Genomic DNA, 15,058 nt, shown 5'->3' on the forward strand with positions numbered 1-15,058 from the left:
AGATATTTTATGTTGAAATTGAGCTGTCTCAGCTTTTGTAAAAATATGTCTTTAGCTTATTTATCATTTCTTTGTGTATAAGTTAGATGCAAAGTGTTAACTTAAAATTGTATTTTGCCTAAAAGTCTTCCATTTTGCAGCAAATAAGAGTTTTATCTGATTTAAATTCATAGTTTTAAGAAACTATAGGAATATTCACTAACTTACACAGAAATAACACATTGGAAACCATTATTGAAAGGCTATAAGAGCATAGAAATATCTTTGTATCTCTTCATTGTCTGTATCACTAAATTTAAAAATAATACGAATTGGTTTTAAGTATCAGATGGGATAAAATTGATTGACAATATTTTTATGTAGTACAAAATCCATACCTGCAGTTTAATGGAACTGTGGTATCTGATACTTCCATGTGGTTGAGTAAGAAAGAGGGCTGTTTATATTCCCTTAAACTAAAAAGATTATTCTACAACTAAAAAGTAGAAAAAATAAGAGGGGAAGTAATTCTGGGAAGAAAGGTGAGGAATTCTTGGTTAAAAAAAGATTGCAGTGTGACATTTAAAAGAAAATGATGATAATTTTGTAGCACGAGATTTTTATATCAGTCGATATCTTTTAAAAAGAATATTGAATTGAAATTTCCTAATTTCAGGAACTAGGAGCAGATTTCAGTGCATTTAAAAATCACATATAGAAATGAAAGCCTATAATTTGTAGTTGACACAATCATTTTAAAACATCGTATCCCTAAAAATAATGGATGAATAAATAAGTGAATGAATAAAACATCCTATCCCTTTAAGTAAAATATTTGTCTTCCAAGCCTGATTTTGAAAAGTGCACAAAGCAATGATTTTGTTCAAACAGAAAGCAGCTCATTTTTTCCTAAATTGCTCCCTTTTCCTTTATTTTTCAGGTTACTATATCTGGTTAGGAGCTAAGGATGCTTCTACTCTTAACCAGTTAGACAGCAAAGCCTATTTAAATAGCTCTCTGTGTCACTGCCTGGGCAAGAGCTGCCATCTTCAATTCTATTATTCCATGGAAAACAGTGTTCTGAGAGTAAGACTATACAATAATAAGGTGAGAAGAAACTTACATTTATCTCAAATTCATTTAATAAGTGAAATTTCTATTTGGCAACTTGCGTTTCTATTTCTCATTTGTGTGTAGGCTTTAGGTATTCTTTAACTTGACTTTATTTCGTATACCTTTGAAAAGAAATATTAAGAACCTGATTTAAGACCTACTGTGATGTAGGTGTGCCTGGGTGGCTCACTTGGCTAAATGTCCTACTCTTGATCTCAACTCAGGACTTGATCTCAGGTTGTGAGTTCAATACCAGTGTTTGGCTCCATGATGAGAATGGAGCCTACTAAACAAACAAACAAACAAACAAAAAAACAACCATCATATAGAAAATATAATGTGATAATTTGTATAATATTATTTTACAAAATCATTAAAAATTCATGAAAGTATATTAAAGAAACTATAGGTCTAATAAAAATGAGATATTTGAGATTCTGTATTATTGGCTCATATTGACTTTCTGATGGGATCTGTTTTGGATTTTAGGTCCATATATCACTAGATCTATAATTATGATGGAAACAAATTACTTGTTATGGTACCAGCAGATACAATTTTAGAGACTGGTAATTACTGATTAAATACAAACAAATGAGTCATTGGAATGGGCAAAAATGGCTCACTGGGTTGAATGAAAGTTGCAATGGTTATGCTAGCAAATAAAACAAATCTAAGCTTTTTTTTTTTTTTTTATATACCTAACTTTAACTGAAAACAATCCTCCACAAGTGGAAAAATATCAGAGGCACTTTGAGAATTTTTATTGTGAAGAAAATTTATTAATAGATGGAATTTTTTAAAAATCACAGGCATAAATAGTGGTCATTCTAGCAATGGGAAACATTTGACTATAATTGCAGGAATTCTGAAAGGAAAAAGGAAGATAGTAAAAATATCCAAGTCAGATTCTTTTGGCTTCAGATGCTTTGAATAAATCAAGTTGACACTTCCTCCTCATATTGGCCAGATTCATTTTCCAACAAAAGTTTATTTACCATCTATTCTTATCAAGTATCACAGACCATCTGTCAATAACATTTTCTTCTGTTTTGTTTGCTTCTGAAGTCTGAAGTGCAATCATAATTAATCCTTAGATATGACCTAGTAGCTGCCTATTACTGGGAGAATTGAAAATTCAAAAGGGATTCTCTATTTTTTTTTTCCTGGTTCTATCACATCACTGTTCTCTTTTTCTTTTGTATCATTTTCTTCATGCCCAGTCTTTTTTCTTCTACCTCTTCTTTTCCAAAACATTCACAGAGTTCTAAAGCATGAAATTAGAGGAATAGGCTCATTAGATGGCCTAATATAATTTGTTTGTTTTTATGGATGAGATACAATTTCTAGCATTCTATAATTATGTTATATTTTGGTGACATTTTTATGGTAGCATTTGACAGTAGAATAATTTTGTTGAGTTTATGTTACAGTTAAAGGTGCTTTAAAAAATGTATGGTCCTGCGTGACTAGGTGGCTCAGTCAGTTAAGCATCAGCCTTTGGCTCAGGTCATAATCCCAGAGTGCTGGGATTGAGTGCCGCATCAGGCTTCCTGATCAGTGGGGAGTCTGCTTCTCCCTCTACCTTTCTCCACCCTGCTTGTGCTCGTGTTCTCTTTTTCTCTCTCAAACGAATAAATAAAGTCTTTAAAAAAATATATGTTCCTATGATAGTGCTTTTCACATGACAGGTAATTACTATTTACTGAATGTTGAATGAATTATCTTAAATTTGAGTAGAAATTTGTTCAATATGGCTCCCAATCCTAAAAATTATTTTGATCTACCCTGAACATCAGTGATGGATTATAAACTTTGGGACTATATAAGAAAAGATTATAAACAAATTGACTCCAGATACCACATCATATAATACGAATAGAATTATCAGAGCTCCATCTCCCACATTATAAGAAAAGAAGTTAGTCATGGAGAACTGACCTAATGTATTAATTAGAACCGGTGGGGGCATACATCTCAGAGCACTGAGCGATGTTTTGTTTATTAGTTTACCCAGTATTCTGCAAGGCAATCTCCTGTTTTTTCTTTCATACTATTGGCTCTGATCTCTACATATAATGTATAACATACTGGTCACTAATGGAAAACCTGCATCAAAATACATTTAAGTTTTAAGCTCATGTTTTATCACAAAGTTAAAAAGGACTCCAAACCTATTGTTTAAAAAATTAGCACTTCATGAAATGATCATTTAAATCTTCCATGAATAGAATGTAGACAACAACCCTTAGGATATGTGCAGGTAAATCAAGGAATACCTACGAAGAATGGTGAAGGTAGTTTTTTCTATATTTTCAGAGGACATCAGACCTTAAGAAGTAGATAACACAGGTAAAAGACAAGTTGTTAAATAAAAAGTTGACTCTGTTAGGATCAGCTTAAGTGTGTAGCCGTTCTAGTTTGTACCATATCACCGTCCTTGAGATTAGGTCTCTATCTTCTATAAAATAATGATCTTAGCAACAGCCTATCCTTTATCCTGAAGAGAGTTTCCACGTCAGTGAGCCAAGGATAGCGAGGTGCCCAGCTTGTGGTATCTTTTAGATATTTTAAAAATTTCCGGTGACAAATAGGAAGAACACATAGCTGGGGCAGGGAAGAAAATGCCTTAGAACGTATCTTTTCTCATATGATACTGTTTTTATTTATTTATTTATTTATTTATTCATCTTTAGATTTTTAAAAATTTATTTGACAGACAGAGATCACAAGCAGTCAGAGAGGTATACAGGGGCAGGGTTTCGGGGAGCAGGCACCCTGCCAAGCAGAGAGCTTGATGTGGGGCTTGATCCCAGGATGCTGAGATCATGACCTGAGCCAAAGGCAGAGGCTTACCCCACTGAGCCAGGCACCCCGATACTGTTTATAAAAAGGAAAGCCCATCATAAGCTATCCTCGAAGGAAAGTCTTTGCTAAAGTACATGTTCCTGTTCCTGCATTTAATCAAAAGTAGTTAATTTGTTTTAATTTATTTATTTGAGAGAGAGAGAGGGAGAGAGCAGAGTGAGCAGAGCAAGTGAGAGAGTATATAAGTAGGGGGAGGGGCAAAGGGAGAAGCAGAAACAGACTCCCTGCTGTAGGGAGCCTGATGCAGGGCTCCATCCTAGAACCCTGGGAGCATGACCTGGACAGACGGCAGGTGCTTAACCAAGACTGAGCCACCCAGGCACCCCTCAAAAATAGTTTTAAAAGAACAAAAAAGGGTGCCTGGGTGGTTCAGTGGGTTAAGCCGCTGCCTTCGGCTCAGGTCATGATCTCAGCGTCCTGGAATCGAGTCCCGCATCGGGCTCGCTGCTGAGCAGCGAGCCTGTTTCCTCATCTCTCTCTCTGCCTGCCTCTCTGCCTACTTGTGATCTCTCTCTATCAAATAAATAAATAAAATCTTTAAAAAAAATAAAAGAACAAAAAAATAAGCTGGAAATTGGGACCTTTGATTTCTTCACTGGCAGAGGGAAGGATAAGCTCAGGTCTCTTAGGAGATAGAACAATTCTTTCCTTAAAAGGTAAAATGGCATTATTGATGCTAGTCTAGGGGAGTAAAGATACTTAAAAAAATTGATTGATTGATTGATTGATTATAAGATAATAGAAAATTAAAACATCACTTGAAAGTTTTTTCTGAGCCAAGGGTTTCTTTTTTACATAGATACCTGTTGAAAGTAACTAGGTAAGAAGAGTCTGAGAGTTAGGACAGAATCAAATAAAAGCTGCTTTTATTTAGTTGAAGTAAACTCTTTTTCTTTTTTATTACTTGTGTTGTCAGACAGGAAACTGTGATAGAAAAGATCTGTATTTCATAACATACCATTAACTTAGAGTACAAAAAGCCATTTAAATTTAGAAAGAATTCTGCTCACTTTTCAAAAAAATGTAAACACGTTCTTCTTCGGATAGAGTAGAGGGGAATTAATTAGTCATTGTGAAAAAAGAGCACAAATTCTCTTAAGTTATTTTCGTAAGATGGAAAGTGAAGGGATATGATGAATGAAACTTGCCAAGCGTGTCACTTAAAGCGTCTGTGCAAGAGATAAGTGTCTCGAGGCTAAATAGTTGAAGTTGCATAGGAAATTATTCCAAGAAAAATTAGTTGTGTGTCCCAACTGTGTATAACTCCACTTCCTCCTGAAGTGACCCAGAAGCTCTCAGCTGAAAATACGTCTACCATGGACGTTTCACTCTCTTGTCGAAGTCTTAACAGTTGATTTGCAGAAGTAATAAAATGAAGTACATTTTAATGGGTTTAGACTATCTTCTGAAATATTTAAGACTTGGAAATTGGAGTAGACATCAGAGGGTAAAGGACTAAGTTGGGAATAGATTCATTTTTAGAAAATGTTGGTTATGAATGAAATAAGAGAAGCTGAGGGGAGATTGATGCTTGCGAGAGTCTGAAAAAAGTCCAAGTATCATGTGCCATTTGAATTACAATGAGATGTCACCTTCCAGTGCTGTCTTCTATCCTACAGTAGAAGGAGGGCACAGTCTCAGAGCTCAACCTGAGACATATTTATGCCAGGTTGCATTTTCACTATACTGATACACAAAAAAAATCAATGCATCCGTTGGGTAAATATTACAAACAATCTGGGCTGTCTTTACCAAGGAATTGTCAAATGAACTTATATGTTTGGTAGAATCTAAAGAATTTATTATTTCAGAGCATAAAAGCATGGACATAGATCATAAAGCACAATAAAATAGGCAAAACTTTGGACTACATTATGGAATTTTATTAAATATCTTACCTTATAGTGTATAGAGAAACATAATTTTGCATACACTTTGCCACCTGGAAAATGATCATTTCACAGATGCATGACATAGCGAACTCTAGACGGCACAAAAAGGTCTGATAGAATGACAAGAGAGTCAAGTAGAAATATAATCTCCAGAAAATAACTGTATTGTTTGGAACTTGGAATGAATTCTCCCATAGGGAAAAAAAAAGTATGTCAATTTATTGAGATTGTGCAGAAAAATATATCTGATAACATTGTTTTTTTAAACTTCCATATTAAGTGTTTGCCTGTCATTTCTTTTCTAATGTCTTGGCAATATAATAAAACGTAGTAATATTATTGGGACTAACCTTAAAGTAGCTGGCAGTATGAATTCCTATTTAAATTTGTATTTTTGAAGTACTTTATTTAAAATTCTTTTTAAGGGGCATCTGGGTGGCTCAGTGGGTTCAAGCCTCTGCCTTAGGCTCAGGTCATGATTCCAGGGGTCCTGGGATCTAGCCTGCATCTGGCTCCCCTCAGCAGGGAGCTGGCTTCCTCCTCTCTCTTTCTCTGCCTGCCTCTCTGCCTACTTCTGATCTCTGTCTGTCAAATAAATAAATACAAATCTTAAAAAAAAAAAATCTTTTTAAATGTTTGTTCTGTCCTTACTTGCCATCATAAAAAAATAAACAGATTTACTATATAGATATGCTTTATTTCCTTATTTTTTTTTAAAGACTGTTTTTAGGGTTGAGCCTCTGCCTTTGGCTCAGGTCATGATCTCAGGGTCCTGGGATGGAGCTCCAAATCAGGCTCCCTGCTCGGTGGGGAGCCTGCTTCCCCCTCTCTCTCTTTGCCTGCCTCTCTGCCTGCTTGTGATCTCTCTCTCTGTCAAGTAAATAAATAAAATCTTAAAATAAAAAATAGACTGTTTTTATAGAGAAGTTTTAGGTTCCTAGCAAAATTAGGGGGCAAGTACAGAGATTTCCCATTTTCCTCCTGTCCCCACACATGCAGCACCTCCCCATTACCAGTCCTCCCTGAGAGTGGTACCTTTGTGATAAATGATGAACCAGCATTGATATGTCATTATCACTGAAAGTCCATAGTTTACATTAGGGCTCTGGCTTGGTGTTGCACGTCCCACGCATTTGGACAAATGTTTAATGACATATGTCCACCCTATGTTATCGTACAGAGTATTTTCACTGCCCTAAATATCCTCTAGGCTCTGCCTTTTCTTCCTTCCCTCCCTCCATTTTATTGTTCCTTTAAAAAAGGTCATATACCTTTTTACCAATACTTTAGGCTTCCTAGTACTTGGTGTGGTGCAGGTAGGGTAAACTCTACTGAAATGTAATTGAGAGAGTACATATGGAACCATGAGGGTAGGATTTGGGGAATGACTAATGTCGTTTCATTTGAATTGAAGGAAGAAGTATTTTGGATATACAACACATCAACTGATGGAAAATGGGTGAAAGCAGAGGTGTTAATACCAGAAAGCCTGAAGACGTTTAAGGTACACAATGGAAAAAGAAGTATTCTTTTATATCATAAGTTACACTGGTAGCTTTGCAGTAGTGAATTTTATCACCCATTGCTAAATTTAAGTTAGGGCTTAGATTAAGGATGTAGATTTATGTATTTGGAGAGAACAATTGCCTACTTCCTTTCATTGTACTTAGCCTTTCCCCTGCCCCGTTACTCCTGTATAAAGCTTCTTCATTGTACATGGGCTCTCCTCTACCCTCTCTAACCCCAACACCATGCATTGCCAACAAGGAAGAAAATATCATTACGAAGCAGATAAAAAATAAATTGGTATTGAAAACCAGTAAAAACCATACAAATGTTTTGAAGGCAGTAATTCATATCTTTATAAAATATGGTTATATCTACCTGTGCAAAGATATATCTGAAATATCTGAAATATACATGTGCCCAGTGGGAATATGGTCTCTTAAGAAAATGAACTTAGGATTTTTGTATTGTATATAGAGTTGAGATTATGCAGAAAAATATATCTGATAACTTTTTTTTAGCTTTCCTATTAAATGCTTGTTCATCATAATATCCTAGCAACATTGCAAAATGTAGTAATGTCAGTGTGATCAACATTTAAGTAAGTGGTATTATTGTTATTTATAATTTTACTTTTAAAATGTAGTATTTTATTTAAAATTCCATTCTTTTTTGTTATATGAAGAGTGTATGAATATGCTTATGCTGGGCTGTGAGTATAAAATAATAAGATTGTACATGTGGCTCATGAAACCAATTTCATTCCTTTATGGTAATATCACATATATACATTTTTCTAGGTGCTGAAAGGGAGAACCCAAGTGATACTGAACTGTAACCCATACAGATTTTTAGAATCCCATTTACAGCTGAGATTGGAATTTCTGAACCATAGCATTTTTGTATTAATCACAGCGGAGTTGAGGTTTATATCATAGCCAATTGAATTAATATTTGACACTATTTTAATTTTCTAAGCTGATATTTATCTTTATAACTTCTGAAAGAGGTACTAAATGATTGGAGTTTCATTCTTTTATATAAACTGAATATTAAAGTTGGTCTTGTTATTTAGTTCAAAGATAAAACAAAATAAAAAGAGAGTAATTTGGGAGTTATTCTAGATTTCCAAGTGCATATTAAATGTAATTAACTTTCAATAATAGCACCTTTTTCAAATCTAAGTTTAAATGCATCAATTTTTGAAACCCAATCTAAATTTTTGAAACCCAAATGTCATTTTTGCATCCCTAATCTCTTGCTGCTATAAACATATATGGCTGTAGGTCCAATAATTTATACATAATTATACTATGATATTCACTATGGGGAATGTATATAGCAGCATATAGGTTTCCTATTATTAGATACGATTTGAATATAGTATCTTCTGGACTAAATTGTTAAATATATTTGCAAACTAAGACATAATCCTTAACAAATATATATATATATATTTTTTTTTCCTCATATTTTTGCAAAGGAGAAAACCTATCCAGAAACTTTCAGCTGGAAAAAATGAAAAGGAATTAATCTTTCTTCCTAGTATCTTATTTATACACAAACTACCTAGTTCATTGCTGTTCAATAGTATTTTCTGTTCTAGGGGAAAATGTAAGTATCTGTGCTTTCAAATATGGTAGAAGGTAGGCATGGAAGACTGCTGAACACTTGCAAAGTGACTGGCTGAAGTTACTTTGCAAGTAAGTTAGTATGAAGTTAGTATGGCTGAAGAACTGAATTTTAATTTTATTTTAGTTAATTTATTTTGAAATCACCCTTTGTAGTTGTGGCCACCCTATTTGACAGGAGAGAATTAGTTACTTGGTAAAGTCAGCTATTCATACCTCTCCTTCTGTCTGTGTTAGCCAACCTTTGCTCTTGGTGGAACCTCAAGGAACATTAATACTTTGATATAGTATTTTACATTGGACTAGAAAGGATGGTTGTTTCACTTGCTAATGTTGCATATCTCCAAAAAAGCTAGTAATTTGACTGGCGAAAATGAGATTTATTTCTTTTAATTGGCACTTCTTTGATTATTAGAGAAATTCTTCTTTTGTGAAAATAGATTTTTATTTAGTCTTTTATGTTTTCTGTTCATCTGTTGTGCCCCTTACTATTTGTCTAACCTTCCCCTGCCTGCATTCCAACACTAAATGCAGGACTTTAAAAACCAGATCTAGTTATAGCTCCTGTTATATAAGTAGTGATAATGCTTTTTGTTTGTCCTACATGTTAAAGAGAGCCAGCCATGAAGATGATGCCCAAGTTAAAAGTTAGCAGGCAGGGACATGGCCCATGGTTTAAGTCGCATGTTGTATTTCATTGGATCATGAGTGGTTTCTCAGAGGCCTCAGTGGATCTACTGTGTCCATGTCTTTATACTTTTCCCCTTGGGGACATATATTATGGATTGCTGAACTTTACTAAATCTAGGGTTTTTTCCATTCAGATCAATTACACGTGTGAGTCCGGTTTCCCAAGTAGGAACTTTGGTGGTTGTATTTGCTGGCTCTTTTAATAGGTATTTGTCTCGGTAATTATTAAAAGTCTATTATTCCTTTTTGGACGGGTCCTTTAAAGGAGATTATAAACTCATAAATTGTTCACGTTTTGCTTTTTTAAGATTATATTTGAAGGCACTCTTCTGAGCCAAAAAGGTTTCATTGGGATGCATCAGCTCTGGGTCTATGCCTGTGCACTTGCCCCACCTAGAAGGCTTTGCCCTAAGGATGAGTTCACTTGTGCCAGTGGCCAATGCATTTCCCAAGAATCGGTCTGTGACTCTCATCCAGACTGTTCTGATGACAGTGATGAAGACCCAACAACTTGCTGTAAGTGAATTAATGGTTTACTTGTTCACATGCTCACATTCATGACTGTGTTTGGATTTAAGTCTTTGCTTTGAGTGAGTTAAAGTTAGTATGTATAACATGAAATGAATACACATTCCCAGTCTGCAGCTATTAGCACTGTCCTTTGGAGGGGGGTCTCTATGCTAATATAGGCTTTGGTGTTTTTTATTAACATGGCAACATGGCGCGCGCGCGCGCGCGTGTGTGTGTGTGTGTGTGTGTATCGGTTAAAAAGGAAAATGGGTGGGAGAGGGAACCTCTTTATACTGTTCCCTTGGGAGACATATATTATGGATTGCTGACCTTTACTAAGTATAGGGCATCTTCCATTCTGACCTCTTATGTAGAAGGCTGTGGGGAGGGGTTTAAGAGGAAGGGCTGTCACTGCCTTCTAGGCAGCCATGATGACTATAGAAATCATGTCAGCCATGGTTGGATTCATGACTGGGTAAAATTTAGGTCCAACAGCTGCCTTTTAGGACTTTTATGGAGAGTCTTGGATAGGAGTGATGACTAGAAATCCCATTACTATTCAAACCTAGTTGTATTTGAAAGGAAATATAATTTAATTTACAGCCCACATGATGGTTCTCATCTGAGGTAACTTAGCAACTAAGATACTTGTGTCTCTGGAAATGATGGATTCTAACTAAATGAATCCAAATCCCATATCGCAAACAAGTGGGTTTTCTTAATTATTAAAAATTTGACATTTATTTTGCTGCATTGTTTTATTTTAGTGATGTGTGTTGTTGAACAAGAGAAAAATATTGCAACAAGATAAATGTGTCACCTTTTTAATGAGAAGTTCTTTGTACAAAATGCTTCTATTGATGGGGAGGGATTTTATTAAGAACAATAGAAAGAGATACAGGAAAGAGGAGATGAGTAAGCCAGGGAAGACTCCTCTGCTTGTTTGTAAACAGCACCATTAATTCCTCATATCGCCCTCGACCCGCAAGGACCACAAAAAGCCCCAGTTCAGATGTATCTTCTCTCTCTCTTTATTTCCGCAAGTCTACACACTTATATACGTTTACATGACCAATCAGTGAGCAGGGTACAGGAGGGAGCAAATCAGGCTGTGCACCTAAACGAACAACTTCACTAGCAACCAATGCTGTTTACCTCCTCTTTGGGCGTTCCGCTTAGTCTCACGAGGCAATCCTAACCTGGCAACTAGCCAGGCGCCATCTTTTAAAGGCTGAGGCCGCCCTGGCCAGGGGCCTGCCTCCGACATCTCCCCCTTTTTTCTTTTATGGCAGGGATCGTGCCTGTCTTAGGTGGTTAGTGGCAGGGAATATCCTTACCCATCACCAGACGGCAGATATCAATGATTTGCGTCCTGTCTTAGGTTGGTATATTTCCCCCACCAATCTTACCTGTCGTTGACTACCGATCCAGCATACTTAGCCACACTTGGGGGGATGTTCCAGCCTCGATGGCTAACAAGGCCTGCACCATGGCTTGCTGTTGCCTAGGTTGCTGTCGCCTCCAAATTTGCAGTTTCCTTACTAGTAGAATCAAGCCCACTACGAGGATTGTCATCAAACCAATTACGTTAGCCCATTGTTTCATAAAGGTTAACATGTCTTGCAATGTTTTGATTATCTCTGGGAAGGTTGCAAGCTCAACTCTGGTGTTATTTATCCTTGTTATGCCTAGTAGCAGGTGCTGAGTGTAGTTTTGGAATTCTGCAGACTAATTCCCCCGCAAGTATTGCGAGAGCTGTCGAGAGACATTCTGTAAGTCACTCATATTAGTATAGGCTATGGGAGTTACACAAATTGCCGGGAAGGGTGCTACACATCCCAGTCCCAATAGGGCCCCCAATATGTCCACTTGTTCTTGAACCAAATCCACTCTCTGGTTGACTATCAGGATTCCTGCTTGCAGATGTGCATTGATCTGAGTCTGTGTTTGAAGGGCAGCTGCCGTTCCTTCTGCAAGGGTGTTCACAGCTTCCGCAGTGGGTATAGTTGTAGCAAGCAAGACTGCTGCTGCCGTGGCAGCTGCTGTAGATATAGACAATGCTGTCACAATGGCGGCTGCGATACCAAAATCTCTTTTCTTTTGGATAGCACCACCAGTAACTTGTCCTCTGGAATGGAAACTGGGATAGGAACATGGGTAGGGATACGCATAATCACAGCCAGCTTGAAGGCCGTAACATTCCAGCACTGGGAAAGATAGCAATTCTTAGTGCAATTCAACGTATCATTCAGCTCGCTAGCACTTGTTACGAGGAAAAGGAACAGTGGCGAGACGCATATGGGAGTGGGCTGATAAGTAATATTATTGGGACAAGACACATTAACTGTTGTCTCAAAGGTACTACAGTCATTTTGTTTATAAAAACAGTTGAGGAATTTGCCACCATTTAACATGAGCACTGCTGAGATATCAGTACATGCTCCTAGCAAGTTACAGACCTGCCATGCATCAAAGGGAGAGGAGGAATTGCCTTGCTTTGGATTTTGAAAGGAATAATTGTACCCTGTAAAGGTATTATTTTTATAAGTAGGAAAGTGTGGAGTGAATGTAAAGCTATGCATTTCATTGATGTAAACTGAGCGCAAGGTCCTCGGACATCCAGACCACTCCGGTGGCCATACCCTGTTATTGGTGCACCTGGGCAACTTAAAAGGTTGATATAGCCCCGAGGCATTAATAGGTTTCACAGGGGCCAAACCCTGGATCACAGGTGGTCCCATTGAGGTATGTTTAGCAAGCCTTCATCTAGGAACCATGGAGCCGCCTTTTCCACTGTATTCAAAAAGGCCCGAGCAGTTTTTGCTTTTAGTGGAGTTCCATTGGCTTTCAGCAGGTCTTTTAAAGACCCTTCCAGCTGCACTTTAGATACTTCAGATCCCATTATGAACACACAGACAACAGACACAGACGTTAAAGACACTAACTAACACGTTAACTTTTTACACGCATATACTTCAGTCGACCTTTACTCCCCACTTTACTGCAGAATTCCCACTTTTGAACGTGGCTAATGTCCCCGCTTACCTGCGGACCTTTACTCCCCGCTTTCCTGCGGATTACCTTGCAAGATTCCTTTATTTAGTTCCCGGGTTTCGGCACCATTTATCACCCTCGACCCGCAAGGACGACAAGAAGCCCCAGTTCAGATGTATCTTCTCTCTCTCTATTTCAGCAAGTCTACACACTTATATACGTTTACATGACCAATCAGTGAGCAGGGTACAGGAGGGAGCAAATCAGGCTGTGCACCTAAACGAACAACTTTGCTAGCAACCAATGCTGTTTACTTCCTCTTTGGGCATTCCGCTTAGTCTCAGGAGGCAATCCTAACCTGGCAACTAGCCAGGCGCCATCTTTTAAAGGCGGAGGCCGCCCTGGCCAGGGGCCTGCCTCCGACACCTCAGACACCTAGTTTTAACACTAGTCGTAAACAAAATAATTTACTTCTCAATATGATCTCCGTGGAATTTTTGGGTGCTGTCTTTTTTCACTCAAAAAAACATGTGAGGGCAATTCACTATCTCTAATATGAGTGTCTGTTTCTTTTCTGTGCTTTAAAATTTCTCACAATTTGGTCCATTTCCCTGGAGAGATTCACCTTTCTAATGGTTTGCATTATTCTCACTTTAACTGAAAGTAAATATATTTCCTCTTTTCACTTGTACATATTGACACTTTTTTTTCTCTCCCCTCCCTCCAACAAAGCATTCTTTATCCTCTCCTTTTAATTGGTTTTCTTAATCAAATTCCACCTGGAGTATTAGTAGATACTTTAGCATTTGATTTTGAACATATTTTCCCATTTCTCTTCCACTGTTGAAGTTTCATTGGTTACATATTTAGGATTTTTCCAGTGGAGTGTATCTTGACATCATTCTGCTATTTGCTTTTTTTTGAATGAAGGATAGATGTCCATGGTTATCAACAAATAGTGTTAGTGTGTATAATTTTCAAAATTATGTAACTTCATTTGAACAAAGAAAACCTGGCATGCTTGCTTGAAATCAACTTCTTATAGTGTTATGATATGACAATGTAGACATATTGCATATTATAAAATATGTATTTTGGTGCATGTTTATCTATATATTTTGATATATGAGTATCAAAATATATATGAGTATACATGAGTATTTCATGTCAATATTTGTACAATCATGTTTGTTTTAAGGAAATTGTTTATAGAACAATGGAATTATTTGAATTGATACTACATTATTTCTGCATTAAGATATTTAATACATTTGTGCATACATACACATGCGCATGTATATTATTACTAAATAGGAGAAACTTCCCTTTAAAATTCAAAACCATTTTGAAACATTCTACAATACTTTAAAAAAATATACTTCATTTACTTATTTATTTGAGAGAGAGAGAGCGAGATCATACACGTGTTCAAGAGTAAAGGGGGGTAAAGGGAATCTCAAGCAGACTCAGTGCAGAGTGGGGAGCCAAGCACAGGACTGATTTTCCCACCCTGAGATCATGTCCTCAGTAACTCAACTGAGCTTCTCAGGCCCCCTGATTCTACACATACTTTTAGGTTTGTATTTTACAAGTGGAATTTGTAATGCAAACTCTTCTTAGAATTCCCCAGTTCGCGAAGCTAATGAAACATGCTTGTATACCTCCTTCTCATCCCACTTTAGGATGGATCTCTGAGTGGAGCTCATACATGCAGGTTGAATACCACCGGGAGTTCTTACTGGAGACTCAGTAATATTAACTGATGGATGTTGTTAGTTGGTATTGTTGTCTGCGTGCTTATCCCCAAAGGCACACTCACTCAGGTATTTTTTATTACCAAGTGCCTCTTAATTCTAGATACTTTTAATAAAAGTA

The 15,058-nt window shown here is 36.9% G+C and overlaps 1 protein-coding gene across 1 annotated transcript in view; it reads left to right on the top strand.

Moving 5' to 3' along the window:
- MALRD1 (MAM and LDL receptor class A domain containing 1) overlaps positions 1 to 15,058 on the top strand; it is a gene marked incomplete at its 5' end in the record, with an annotated part of 779,396 nt that overhangs the window by 73,620 nt on the left and 690,718 nt on the right. The window contains 3 exons of the mRNA XM_082742491.1: positions 920 to 1,086; positions 7,267 to 7,356; positions 9,988 to 10,195. Of these exons, the coding sequence (XP_082598617.1) occupies positions 920 to 1,086; positions 7,267 to 7,356; positions 9,988 to 10,195 (465 nt within the window). The remainder of the gene's footprint in view (positions 1 to 919; positions 1,087 to 7,266; positions 7,357 to 9,987; positions 10,196 to 15,058) is intronic.

The sequence above is a fragment of the Mustela nivalis genome (genome assembly GCF_964662115.1).
Source record: "Mustela nivalis genome assembly, chromosome: 7".
Classification (NCBI taxonomy): domain Eukaryota; kingdom Metazoa; phylum Chordata; class Mammalia; order Carnivora; family Mustelidae; genus Mustela; species Mustela nivalis.